Below are 14,845 nucleotides of genomic sequence, written 5' to 3'. Positions count from 1 at the left end.
AGAACCGACAGATGATTAGCCGTGCCGTGACAGAGCATTTGGGCCTTTTTCACTGAGAGGATGGGATGTAGCCATTGACAACGGTGATGCCCTACATATAGCTTGCCATAGAAAGGAGTGACAAAGATTGGATAAAAGCAGTAGGAAAGCAGAGGTCCAACAAGGACAAGCACCTCCATACACTTGTCTGAAATTCCCATCATTGAATTACATGAGTAACTCTATCTTTATTTTACGTTTATTATTTATTATTATTCGAAAATCCATAACCATTTATTATCCGCCTAACTGAGATTTACAAGATGACCATAGCTTGCCTCATACCAACAATCTCCGCGGGATCGACCCTTACTCACGTAAGGTATTACTTGGACGACCCAGTGCACTTGCTGGTTAGTTGTGCGGAGTTGTGACTAAGTGTGATTCACGTTTGAGAGCGCTACCAAGTTTTTGGCGCCATTGATGATGATCACAATTTCGTGCACCAAGCTTACAATCCAATTTCACAATTGAAGTATTATGCCAAAATGAATAGTGTTATGTACGTGTAGAGCACATAAGTAAACAATTATTGGTCAACATGTCATTAAGGCATAAGCATAAGAAAATAGCATCAAGTTAATAATAATTAGCAATAAAAAGCAAACAAAATTAATAATTCAACACTTATAGCCTAAAACAAAAATTAAACTAACTAACTAACTAACTAACTAAATAAGGTGATGGTGGATGGTTATTGGTAGTGTTGGATGATGGTTGAAGGAGGGAAAAAAAGAAGAGAAGGGAAAAGAAGAAAAGAAATGGAGAAAAGAGAAGAAAAGAAGTGAGTGAAATAGGGCAGGGGGTCACGCGTACGTGTCAGGTTACACGTATGCGTGCATGGCAAAAATAGGGTGCGAGGCCTACGCGTGGGTCACACATAGGCATGAGAGGAGAAAAAAAAGGGTATGACGCATACCCATCGTCGACGCGCACCCGTGATGGGAGAGAAAAGAAGATGACGCGTATGCGTGGAGCACGCGTACGTGCGGGGCAAAATTGTGCTAAACGCACAATTTCAGCACCCTTTTTTGCACAAGTCTTTGGGTTTTGTACTGTACCTGCAAAATTTTGGGAGTCACGTGTACACTTGGGTGACGCGTACACGTGGGAGGTTGGAACCTTGAAGTCACACGTACGCGTGGGTCATGCGTACGCGTGGCTGGGTGCTCTGTTTTTCAAAATTTTCCAAGTTCTAACACCAAACCAAGCATTCCAAACATCCAAACAGCTACCAAAATATCATCAAACCTTATTTAACATAAAGACTTCCAAATAAACTCAACAAACTAAATTAAACATGAAATTAAACTAATTTACCAATATGTATAAAAGAGAAAAATGAAAACAAATCAAACAAAACTTGCACTTCAAATAATATGCAATTCAAAACAACTAACCTAATTCAAACCATAAATTTAACAAACAACTAGCAATCAAAACAATATATACAAAAGCATAGAAAAGAGAAAAACTACCTAACAATGGAAACTCAGTTCATTCATTGATTATATATACAAGAGAATGGAAAGAGTTTACCATGGAAAGAGCTCTAAGTTGGCTATCCATTTCAAGCAAACTATATTCAAGTGGAATTACAAAGCTTAGAGATAAGAGATTTATCCACTTGAAAGAAAGAATTGATGGTTGCTTAGTGAAGGAGGCTTCCAATGGCATTGTAATTTTCACTCTCTTGTGCTCTTTTTTGACTACCTCTATCTCCTGACAAGCATCTTCCATGTCCACTTCTTGACAAGGTTCTTCACATTCGATCACTTCCTCACCAACCTCTTCTAACTCTTCTCCATCCTTCATGTCACAACTTGGAGGTAATGTGGAACTTATTTCAACATCAACCTTAATTTTAATGGAAGAAGACTCCTCAAATACCAAAGGATCATGTGTTGGTGTGGAATCATCATCAAGATGTGGGTTTGTTGCTTGCTTCACTTCTTCCAATTCTTCATCATACACCATATGCTTTGGAGGTTGCGCACCCTCCTTAACATTGCTTTCAAGTTCAATGGAAGAAGGCTCAATAGGATCATCGAGGTGATTTGTTAGTGTGGACAAGAACTCATCAATGATTGAGTCCAATTCTATATCAACCTCTCCTAATTCTTTAACTGCTCCTTCCAGCTCAATTGTCTCAACTTCCTCCCTTGGTTGTGATTCTTGCTTCAACTCCTCTTCTTCATCTTATAGCTCCAAATTCACTCCCTCACTATGCTCCTTGGTTGGTCCTCCATATTCTTCAATGGGAGTATCTTGAATGCATGAGCTTAGGTGGGAGGCCATGCGGTTAGCTACTTCAGTCATGGTAGCCACCATGATTTCTATCTTCTTTAGCTCCTTTTGCAGTTCTTCTTTCTTTTTGATATAAGAGATAATATCTCTTTGTTGTTCTTGCAAGAAGTTATAGAGAGCTTCATCCATTGAAGGAGGTGGCGGAAGAGAGTGTTTATTGTTTGGGAAAATGGGTTCATAAATAGAAGGTGGTGCATCTTGGTAGGGATATGAAGGTGATGTATATGGGATTGATGGTTCTTGAGAATATTGATGTTGGAGTGGTGGTGGCTTTAAGTATGGCTCATATGGTTGTTGGTATCGTGGATATAGGTTAGGATTGTATGGAGGTGAATGGTGGTGTGGGACTTGTGAGTGAGATTGTTGAGGGCTATGTTGAAGGAAAGAATTATATGCATGTGGTGGTTGTGGTTAACAACCACAATGAGGGTCACCACATCCATTAGATTGGTAAGTATTAGCAGTTGGATTGTACCCATAAGAATCCAGAGGAGGTTATTTCCAAGAAGGTTGTCTATATGCTTGAGGCTCCTCCCACCTTTGATTTTCAAATCCTTGATGCAAACCTCCATTTAAGCTTCCATTTCCATTTCCTACAACATAGTTTGAACCAAACTCATAGTCAAAGTGATGAGAATTCATAACAGAGAAGGAAAACTAAAACAAAAACTAAAAGATAAAGAAAACAAACTCCTAAACCAAAACTAGCAAACAAGCAAAAAGCAAACTATTCAGAATATTCACATATGAACAATAACCAACAATAAGCACACATTGCAATTCCCCGGCAATGGCACTAAAAACTTGATGTAATCTTACTATCGGCTTAGAATTTCTTCTCAGTAAAAGGAATAACTTCATTGCAAGTATAGTTCCAAACTGACAGATAACACTCAATCAAAGTTTAATTTTGGTTGTCACAAGTCCAACCAACTAAAAATAACCGAGAGTATTAGTCCCGAGTTGTTCTTCCTAAGAATTACAATCGAGTGCTCAATTATTGGTTATGAATTTCACGGGGGTTGGGTTGATAAAAGGCAAGAAATTAAAAGAGAAGAAAAGTAAATCAAACAACTAAAGATAACAAATACTAAAGAGAAACATTCATGGCAAAGATTGAGAATCAAGGCTTTCTATCCAAGTCATTAATTATCATACAATACTTAACAAGAGCTAATCCTATTTCGTCATCTCCAACATCGGAAGAAGGTAATAAGTTATCTTTACATTGAGAGAAAATCAAATAAGACTAGTTAATCCCAATCCATAAGTAATGTCAATAGATACAAGAGTAACTAATCACTCTAGATGACCAATCTAAATTGGGTATTAATGACTCAAGATTGCCCAATTTCTCTTTCTAAGCTAAGAATGCTCAATAACTACTCTAAAACCCAACCAAGCATTTTGTCAAACACTTGGAAGGCATAAAAGAAAAACATGGTAAATTGCAAGAAATAGTAAATTCTACAACTACCCAATGCAAGAAAATGACAATAACAACTCAAACAAGCAAGAAAGAAACATGAAACATCAAATTACGTTAGTTGAAATTAAAAGTACCAAGAGTGTTCATAAAACAAAAGTGACATAAAAAGGAAAATTAACAAGAAGAACTAAGAGAGCAAAGATGTAATAACAACAAATTGCAAGAAAAACTAATTGAAAACAAGAATCAAAACCTAAATCTGGAAGGAAATTAAAATAAGAACCCTAATTTCTAGAGAGAAGAGGGAGCTTCTCTCTCTAGAACAAACCTAAGACATGTTTCCTACACTATCTAATTGCTCCCACCTTGTTCCCTTCTTAATTCTGCGTCAAATAGCCTTAGAAATGAGTTGGATTTTGGCCTGGATGGCTCAGAAATCGCCCTCAGCATGTTGCCTTTAATGAGGTCACGTGACCAACGTCAAGCGTGCGCATAGTTGACGCGTGCGCATCGTGTTGCAAATTTCCTTCTCACGCGTACGCATGGGTGACGCATGCGCGTGGCTTTGGAAGTTCCAAATGCTCATTTGTTCATGAATTCTCCACTTTGCATGCTTTTATCTTCACTTCTTCCATCCAATCCTTGCCTTATAAATCTGAAATCACACAACAAACATATCAAGGCATTGAATGGAATTAAAGGGAATTAAATTTATCAATTCAAAAGCCTAAAAAGCATGTTTTTAACCTTTAGGCACAATTAGGAGAAATTCAAAAAACCATGCTATTTCATTGAATAAATGTGGGTTAAGTTGATAAAATCCCCTAAATTCAACACAAGATAAACCACAAAGTTGGGGTTTATCATCGGTCACAGCATGTTGACCTTCGGTCGGGGGAGTTGGAGGATGTATAGAGGTTGGAACGGCGGACAAAAATCAGGAGCAGAAGTCTCTACAGGGACATGTTCGGGTTGAGCATTAGACATGGAGGACCGACCAACCTGAGGCTCTGGCATGTTTAGATTGATAGGAAGATGGACATCCTCTTCTGGAACTCGGACAATTTGGCCATCGATCTGAATGTTGTCGGTACTAAAGAGAGAAAGGTCAAGTTGGGAGCCAAGACCTTGACCTAAGCTTCGAGATTCTCAAACATCTCATCCATTCCAAGAGCAGTCATTTCCTCAAGTTTGGCATACTTTTCCTTCTGCTTCTGCAACTCCTCTTCAAGAGCCATCCTCTCCCCAAAGACGCGGGTGTAGCTATCTTGATACTTCTTCACTTTCTCCTTAGCCAAAGCGGCAGCAACCTCCGACTTAGCCGCTCTCTCCCGAGCTCTCTCTAAGTCGGCCTTTAAAGTACTTATCGCCTGCTCCAACTCTACTTTTCTTAAGTCTCTCCACATCAGCTAAGGCAACCACCAAGACCCCCGACGTGGCTTGGATGGGAGAGCTCTTCCACTCCTTGGAGAGTTAGGAGCAAACTCCCACTAGGCGAAGCCCCCCATGAGTAAGAGTCTGGAGATGGTTCTGAATCGCCACATCATCCATGCTGACATGGTGGTGAGGGAGAAGGTTTTCCTCCCCCCAAGTCAAAGCATCAAAATTTCTAGTGTAGATGCTCTCTTCTTCATCAATTTTTTTTTTGGGAGAGGCTCAGTAGAAGAAGGAGTGGACTCTGAGGAGATGATGCAGAAAAGAGGAATCAGAATAATGACTCGCATCAGTAAGATCCGACCCTGACCTCTTCCTAGAAAAGGATCGGTCTACCTTAAGAATTATAAGGGACTCTTGCCAGTATAAAGGAAACGGGGGCTCTCAGCTCTCAGGAAAAAAGAAAGGTCAGGTATCAACAGTAGCTCAGACATTGAAAAAATGATTTTTGAAGTCATGGAAAGAGTCATCAAAAATAGAAAATACTTTCCGACCTTGTACAGCTCGTAGGGATATCCATCCCGACTTATTAGAAGAACTATAAGGCTTCGTTGCAACGAAAAGATAAAAGAAAACTTTCAGAGAAGGATCAACATTCAACTCTTGACATACAAGTTCGTATATTTTCATAAAAGCCCAAGAATTATGGTGTAATTGACTAGGGGCAAGATTACAAAAACTTAGAACTTCTATTTCAAAGGTAGTAAACAGAAGTCAAACATTTAATCTAGTAAAAAAAACAATCGTAAGCATAAAAAAAGGATTGTTCTGAATCCTCTAAAAGAGGGAAACACATTCTCCTCAGGGTTGGGCAGTTCTAACACATAGTTCCTCTTATCCTCCCTATTCTTACAAATGTTATGGTGCCTACGAAACTCCACACAATACTCCCTATCAGTAACAGGAACACAACAAAGGAGATTAGGGGGAACCCTAGTTGACATATTCTTAATAACACGGCGAGACATAAAGGCTACACCTACAAATGCAAATACAAGGGAAAGCCATTCTTTTCAAAAATCTTTCTACACAGCAAACAAATGGTACCTTTTTGACATGACATTACGTCAAAAACGGCATCATTAGGGGCAGTACAATGCATAAAAGACAACAGAAACAAAGATTCTTTCAAGAAAAGAAGAAAGTCTTTTTAATCTTTCGGTAATAAATGTTTTACCTTCTCAAAAGCTCCACATCAAACCAAACTTTCTCCAAAACAACGAAAAGAAAAATGCAAAGACAGCAAAAGGAAACTCAACAACTAGCAAGTCTCACAAAATCAGAAAAGAGAGATGAGGAAAAGAAAAAACGAGAACCAGCCTTGAAGAAGATCGTGAAAAAGGGGAGAGCACGTCTAAAAACAGCAAAACTGAAACGATCCCCTTCATGCTGGCAAAAGCGAGCAACTCTTCAAACACCACTGTTGAGAAATCTCGAGGTAACAAAAATGGTCGAAATGACACATAGGAGCGCTTTTAGTGAAGAAAAGTAAAATAGTCTTTCAGAAGCAATGAAAGGAGAAGAAGAGTTCAAGGGACTATTTATAAGACACAAAAGGATCGAAATGGCTCCTTCACCCCTCTTTAAAAAGACACGGATTCCCAGGAATACCTGTCGTGCATCATTAAAGCTCCACCAACGTTAAAAAATTCAAACACGTCAGGCTGTCCAGCGAGTTCAAACTCGACATCCACGGCAGAAGTCACGAAATGTTTGAGCCCGACCTATAAAAGGAACGAACTCAAGCAGGGGCACTGTTCATACTCTGGCCCAACAGATAAAGGCCAGACCGAATAACGTAAAAAGGCCCACCAATAAAGGTGGACTCTGCGATAAGCCCGACCTCTTCAAAGAGGTCGGACGATGACAAATAGGTCCAACTCTACTTGGCATAACAAGTAACTGCCTCCTTAAGTCTCTCTAACTACTTCTACTTCATTTAGAAAGTAGATCCCAACAAACTTCTAAGATAAAAGGAACCCTTATCTATTAGAAAAGATAGAATTACTCCAACAAAGACCGTTATCTACTATACTATAAATACACTGGATCCCCAGGTATAACTCACGTTCTACTCTACTAAAAATTTACTTAAAGCCCTTTCTAACTTAAGCATCGGAGTCTCTTGCAGGTACCACCTCCCACCTCCTCACGAGGAACTCGGACAAGCGGTACCTCAACACCAAAGAAGTCAGACACTTCCATACAAAGGGAATTGAACCTTTCGATCAGACCCAAATCAACGTTTCAGGTAATTCTCGGAACACTACCATTTGCGTTTTATATGATCATTGTTGGAATCGAAATTGTCGTTGCAAAATACTAATAAAGAAAAACTACGGTAGAGGATGAAACCTATCACCGACATTATCTAAACCAATACGCTCAAAACTCAGAAAAAAAGAAAAAAAAAACAGGAAGGAGATAATAGATCCTCACTGGCAGTGGCGGAACCAGAAATTTCATAAGAGGGGGGCCAATTAAATATAAAATATAACAAAAAATTAACAAAATATGATTTGTAGCATATATATCAAAAAAGTAATTATATTATATAAAAGCCAATGTTCAACTACATACTTTAAGATTTTGATATTTTTAAACTTGCTCGACGATGCTTCATGGAACTAAAATCATCAATTATCATCTCTGAAGTGAATTTTGAAGCAATTTCCTTTTCAATATATACAATCATACAATCTGCTAAAAATTCATCTTCCATCTTGTTTCGAAGCCTTGTTTTAATAATCTTCATAGCTGAAAAGGCCCGTTCAGTTGTTGCTGTTGTCACAGGAAGAGTCAAAACAAGACGAATTAATCTATCAATTAAAGGATATATATTTGATTTTCCTGTCTCTGTCAATTTTTGACACAATTCAGCAAGAGTAGACAAATTCTGAAAATCTAGAGCTTTAACCACATCAAGTTCATAATGTTGTAACTCATAATCCAATTGAATCTTTTCTTGCTCAGAAAAATCTAAAGAATAGAAATTCTTTACAAGATTGCATATGTTGCAAACACTGAATATCTTGAAAGCATCTTTAGGATCTAGAGATGTACTCAGTATGAGGAGCTCGGTTGCTTGCTCACTAAATCTACTATTTAGCTCTTTCAATTGAAAATCTATCACGCTAGTAAAAATGTCAACACGATAGTGGTGTTCAACAGTGACAACATCCTTTTTACGACGAGACCGAATTATGTCACTAAAAGAAGCACCCATATCAGGTATCTGAATAGCATGATCATTGCAGAAAGAACTAACTTTCTCCAAAAGTGCTCCCCAACTACTATCTCTTAACTGTTGAATCAATGACTTTGTACTAGAAACCAGATGCATAGCATTCAAAATGTCTTGAGATTTTTGTTGCAATGCTTGACAAAGTTTATCAGTGATTCCCATGATTTCTTTCATCATATGCAAAATGAAAACAAAATCAAATGATAATAAAGATTTAAGAGCATAAGTAGCATCACCACGTTGAGAATATGTAGATCCATTAGTAGCCAAATCTTCCAGAACTGAAGTTGTTGCTCCAAACATACATAAAAGGCTACAAATTGAGTTGAAGTGAGAGCTCCACCTGGTATCTCCTGATCTTTTTAATGTGCCAATTTGATTTGCTCCTCTTCCTGTTTCAATTTGATTAGTTGCAACTAAATGGGAAATTTCAGTTGCATAAGCAGATCGTAATTCATCATTGCGTTTGCAAGAAGAGCACACAACATTGATAATATTACTCAAACTTTGGAAAAAAGCATGAACATCAACAACTTCTTTAGCCGCAGCAACAAGAGCTAGCTGTAATTGATGAGCAAAGCAATGAACATAATATGCATAAGGACATTCTTGAATAATTAAAGCTTGTAACCCTTTCCACTCTCCACGCATATTACTAGCTCCGTCATACCCTTGACCTCGAACATTTTGAATGTTGAGATTGTGATGAGATAATGCAGAACAAATCTCTTGTTTTAGAGTAGCAGAAGTAGTATCTTTGACATGAACAACATCTATTAGCCTTTCTTTGACAAATCCATGCTTATCAACAAATCTAACAACAAGTTCCATTTGTTCTCTTCTAGATTCATCTCTAGCTTCATCAACAATCAAACAAAACTTTGCATTACCAATCTCATTGCAAATTTCATTTTGCACCTTTCTAGCAAAAACATGTAGAATTTCCTTTTGAATAGAAGGTGATGTGTATATTGCATTTTGAGGAGCATTATCCAAAACAACTGCATCCACTTCTTTATTGTAAGAAGCTAATAATTTTAACATTTCAAGAAAATTTCCTCGATTCTGAGACTCATGACTCTCGTCATGTCCCCTAAAAGCACAAGCTTGAAACGTTAACCATTTGACAGTATCAATAGAGGCTTTAAGACGCAATCTATTGCTTAAAACTTGTTGTGAGCTTTGCTTAGCCAATACTTTGTCAATGTGACATAATTGATTAAGCAAATCTTTACAAGACTTAACAGCAATATTATGAGGAGAATTAAGAGATTTACCCACATGAGATAAAAATGCACAATCCTTTCCATTATTCACTTTTTTCCAATTGCGAAATCCTCCTGATGTGAATGGACTTGATTTTCTAGAAAATAAATAGCATGGAAGACAAAATGCAGCATCCACTTCTGGCGAATATTCTAGCCAAGAAAAACCCTTAAACCAATGAGCTTTGAAACGACGAGGATGACTTTCTAGACCAGAAAGAGGGTACTCATCCATAATAAATTGATATGGTCCAAACTTTATGTATGCTCTACGGATTTCATCTTGTTGATTGATAGGATAATTCCAAATTTGCGGACGCTTTCCGGGATCACGCATCAATGTATCAATATTAACTTGATCTATTTCAGTCCTTGCTATTTTGGAAGCAGGGGGTTGAATATCTTGCTCAACAAGTTGTGTCACAGGTTGTTCAATAATATTTTGAACATTACTCAAAGAATCTGAAGCTGAATTTTGTTCATCATATATTCTCTCTTTTCTCTTGAAAAATGAGTGAATTGTTTTCATCTTTGACATTTTTAACTTAACTTGAACTATCTAACAAAAAAAAACAAAAATAATTGCATATATATTATTTTCTTAAAAAAAAATATTAAACCTATTGAGCAATAACAAATAATTTTAAAAACACAAATATATAATAACCAAAAATAAAGTTATTGATTTACCTGATTATTTTTTGTTCCAAGTCTCACAAAAAAATAATTCTATTGAGTTTTGTCCTCACTTCAATCTTTGAACACTGTCCATTATTAAAAAAAATAAATTAATTATTTTAAATAAATAATGTAAATAATACTTGACATTGTCATTAACTTAAAAAAAATTGAAATATACCTCTTTGAATCTTTATTGTGCATTCAATGGTTAATATTTTGTCGTTCACTTCTCTTCAATGGTTTTTCTTCATATGTCTTGTTTTGGTATGGAAAGAAAATTAGAATGAGAAGAGTAGAAGACCAAAAGTTTGGGAATCACTAAAAGAGAGAGAAAAGTGGCGCTATGCCTATGATAGTTTGAAACAAATATTTGAAAAATGTACTAGGATTACTTTAATTAATAGTATGGGCTTGGGCTAGTATAATAGAACCATTTTTATTAATTATTAGAATGGGCTATTTGTTAACAAGAGCAACAATAATTCAAATATCTAATACATAATGCAGTTTTTAGTTTTTTTAATTTATAAAATTTTGTAAGTTATATTTTTTTTAATATTATATATAAAAAAATTTAATATTATTAATTATTACTATTTACTATTTTTTTAAAAAAAATTTGGGGGGACCATGGCCACCTTAGGTCCCCCGTGGATCCGCCACTGCTCACTGGTAAGTGTTATTGTATAGATGAAAAAAAAAAAAAAACAAAACAACTAACGTTTATCGATTTTCTTAGTGACACATGTTTCTACTTTTTCTGGCCTCTCTCAGAGCAACTGTAATTGTTCAGTGATTTGTTCCTGCAAAATTAAAGATTATTAATCCCTAAAATTTTAATGACATGAAGTTCTTTTTATACATTGGGCCAAGCACAGTAAGAAATTTGTAAATATGGCGTAACGTGAAGTTGGGCTTATAGATAGACATGATAAATGTATTAAGTGATCCTTGGTTATCCTTTTAATTTAATAAATAAACATAAACATAAACATAAATTGGTCATATCACGTTATCATAGCATATATAAAATAATTTTTAAATTTTAATAATTATAAAATTTATATTTTTTAAATCGGACAATAGATACAATTACGAAAATGTAAGAAAGAAATTATAATGTTTTAATAACAGAAAATAATATTTATCTTTTTTTAATTTATTTTGCATAAATTATGACACTGAGTTTTTAACAAAATTATTACAGTTAAGATGTTATATAAATTAGTAAGATGTTATAGAAAAGTAGGAGGAGCAAGAACATGTATAGCTCGGGTTTTGAAGGAGCCACTTTTAAGGGTTGAGTCTTGGCCCAAAGTTGGTCCTTGCAAAATGGGCTATGACATGGCATATCCAATCCAACCCACCGTAATATACCCGCTGCGTTCTTTATGCATTTGTCGCCAAGCAACCCAGGCAGTTGAAGTTGATCCACCATGTGCTTTCATCCTATTCTTGTAGCTTTATAGGGAACTGTGTTTCATACTTTCATCCTTAGCCATTATTATAGCCAATGCCCTACAAAATGTTACTTTATTCACTCTCATCTTTTCATTCACAATGATAATTGCTAGTCTAAACCCACGTGCCATTGAGGTAGCAAATAAGCTGATATTTAAAGAAATGAATAAATGACCATTTGTACCTATGAGAGATAAAAATACTGATATTTGTATCTATGAAAGCTCGAAACTAATCTTGTATCTATGATAGATGCTGTCCGTGTGACAAAAATACCCTGGCTTGAATCTGAGCTTGGTTCGTGCGTTTCCGAACCTACGTGGCACTCCCACCCCCTCCCCCCAACCCATATCTGAGCCAACCATTCACCATCATCATCTTCATCTTCTTCACCATCATCCCCATCCATCACTGTCACTTCCCAGCCACCATAACCTCCATCACCATCACCTCAGCACCGCCACAGCCACCTCCCTTCACCACAACCTCCGGCGACAACTCACACCGCCGCGCCCCTTTCTCTTCTTCTTCCCCCTCTTCTCACCTCCGCTGAGTCCAGAAACCACAAAGCCAGCTCCTCCACTCCACCAAATAGCCGCGACACCCAACCTTCTCCGCAGGGTCCTTACGGCGTTCCAACCCGTCACCACTCCCCTGTCTGAACCCTACCTCCCCCAAAGCTCTCAGCAGCATTAGACAAGCCAAAATTTTCAAACAACAGCATGAATCAAAACAGCAAAATTTTCAAACAGCAGCATGAATAAAAACAAACCTAAATCCACTAACATGCATTTCTAACTAACCAAATTAAGCAAAATGAACTAAAAGCAATACAATGAAAGAAATAGAACTCAGGGGAAAACGCAGAGGATGGAAGACACAGGGGAAAACAGAGGGGATGGAAGACATAGGGGGCTGCACCCTGTTCTGGAATCGCGACGGTGGTAGGCTGGTTCGCGATGGTGAGACGCGATGGTGAGACGCGATGACAGAGAAGGAAGAAGAAAGGCGGAAAGGGGCTCATCGTCGGTGTCGTTGTGGCTCGTCGACGGCGTGGCGGTTCGGCCAGTGAGAGAGAGGGAGGAGAAGGTGGCCGGTTTGTTGGTGTGACTGAGGAAGACAGAGAACACGCAAAGGGGAGAAAAGGGAAGAGGGTTGCGGTGGCTCGTAGAGGCCGACGGTGATGGTTGGCGGAGCTAGGGTTCAGACAGGGGAGTGGTGACGTGTTGGAACGCCGTAAGGACGCTGCGGAGAAGGTTGAGTGTCGCGACTGTTTGGTGGAAGACGAGAGGAGACCCAGGAATGGAGAAGATGGCCACTGCCGCTCTGGGCTTTGGTGGAGAGGAGGAGCTGCCGCTGTGGTTTCTAGGCTCAGCAGAGGTGAGAAGAGGGGATGAAGAAGAGAAAGGGGTGCAGTGGTGTGGGTTGTCGCCGGAGGTTGTGGTGAAGGGAGGTGGCTGTGGCGGTGCTGAGGTGATGGTGATGGAGGTTATGGAGGTTATGGTGATGGTGATGGTGAAGAAGATGAAGATGATGATGGTGAATGGTTGGCTCATATTTGGGGGGCGGGGGTTTGGGAGTGCCATGTAGGTTCGGAAACCCACGAACCAAGCTCAGATCTAAGCCAGGGCACTTTTTTCACACGGACAGCATCTATCATGGGTACAAGATTAGTTTCGAACTTTCATGGGTACAAATGTCAGCGTTTTCTTCTATCATGGGTACAAATGGTCATTTATTCTTAAAGAAATTGAGTTTGAATATTTTTTAAAACAAAAACAACAACAGAGTCTTATCTTACTAAAACAGATCGGCTACATGTGTAAATCCTGCTAAATAAATAAATAATTAGTTAATAAATTAATTATTAATAAAAAAATTAAGAAATTAAAATTTATTTATCCAAAAATGTAAAACTATTACAAAATACGAATTTTGACATTAATTGTAAAGAATTTGGTCTAAAAATGAGCCAACAAGCCGAACTAGTTGGACAGAGTCTAAACCGGACCCAAAACCCATCATATAAGAGCTAAAACTTGCATCTTCTTTCCCAAAATCACATTGAATCACGCTGAAGATGGGAGGAACATAAAGAAAACCTCGACCCTTTCTGTCAAATTTTAATTTACCACAACTTTCAATTCGGAGCTCCGATCGCCACACCGTTTTGCAGCCATGCGACCACCGCATCAAGCTCTAAAAAATCCATCAAACAAAGTGGTAAGTACCTTACTATTTCTTACTCAGCCTTACTCCTTTCAATTTCAAAATTTAGATTTTGATTTTCAGAGATTATATGATTTTGGTGTTTTAGGATTGAATTAATTTTGGAAACTTGCTGGATCTTGTCCCAAACGACCGTTGGTAAGGTGAAGAATCACTAACTTTTGTGAATCATTGATAATTGTAAACTCTATGTTGATTTTGAGTGATATTGTTTGGTATTAGATTAAATTGTATGTGTTGGGATCAAATTGATGGTATTAGAGGCTTGCAATTGAACTTTGGGATCTGAGTTGGTGATTAGTGAGAAATTGGAGCTTTGAAACTTGTGGAATAAAGGAATTTTGAGGTCTCCGAGCATTAGGAAAGAATCGACCAAGGTATGGTTTTGATTTTTCGTAGATAATGTGTAATGTAACGTGAAAACTTAGCCTAGTTGACCGTAGGATAGGTTGAATTATGTGAACTTGATGAGATTTAGTTATTTTTAGTAAAAATGTTGAGTTTGTTAAGAGTTTTTTATGATGATTGATGAGGATGATGATTATGATTATGAGTTGTGAATGTGGATATATTGATGAGTTATGTTGTTTTGATTGAGGATTGTGTTGAATTTGAAAAACTAAAACATGATTAAAGTGATGACAAAACATTATTATCAAATTGTTTATATGATATATTTATTTAATGTGCAGAAAGTTGGTTAACTAAAAATGGCCAAAGAAGAAAGCACTCAAGCTCACACACATTATGGCCAAA

The 14,845-nt window shown here is 37.5% G+C and overlaps 1 protein-coding gene across 1 annotated transcript; it reads right to left on the bottom strand.

The window, feature by feature from the left end:
- Window positions 1–5,889: 5,889 nt before the first annotated feature.
- Window positions 5,890–10,055, bottom strand: LOC112803609 (uncharacterized). Its single transcript, XM_025847093.1, has 5 exons — window positions 8,232–10,055; window positions 6,821–6,933; window positions 6,526–6,617; window positions 6,004–6,188; window positions 5,890–5,898 (listed from the first exon to the last, which is right to left on the bottom strand). Exons 1-5 carry the CDS (start codon window positions 10,053–10,055, stop codon window positions 5,890–5,892), a joined length of 2,223 nt encoding a protein of 740 aa, XP_025702878.1.
- Between the last annotated feature and the right edge of the window lie 4,790 nt (window positions 10,056–14,845).

This window comes from Arachis hypogaea, chromosome 5 (genome assembly GCF_003086295.3).
Source record: "Arachis hypogaea cultivar Tifrunner chromosome 5, arahy.Tifrunner.gnm2.J5K5, whole genome shotgun sequence".
In the NCBI taxonomy this organism is placed as follows: domain Eukaryota; kingdom Viridiplantae; phylum Streptophyta; class Magnoliopsida; order Fabales; family Fabaceae; genus Arachis; species Arachis hypogaea.
This window is presented reverse-complemented; position numbering and strand designations above follow the sequence as displayed.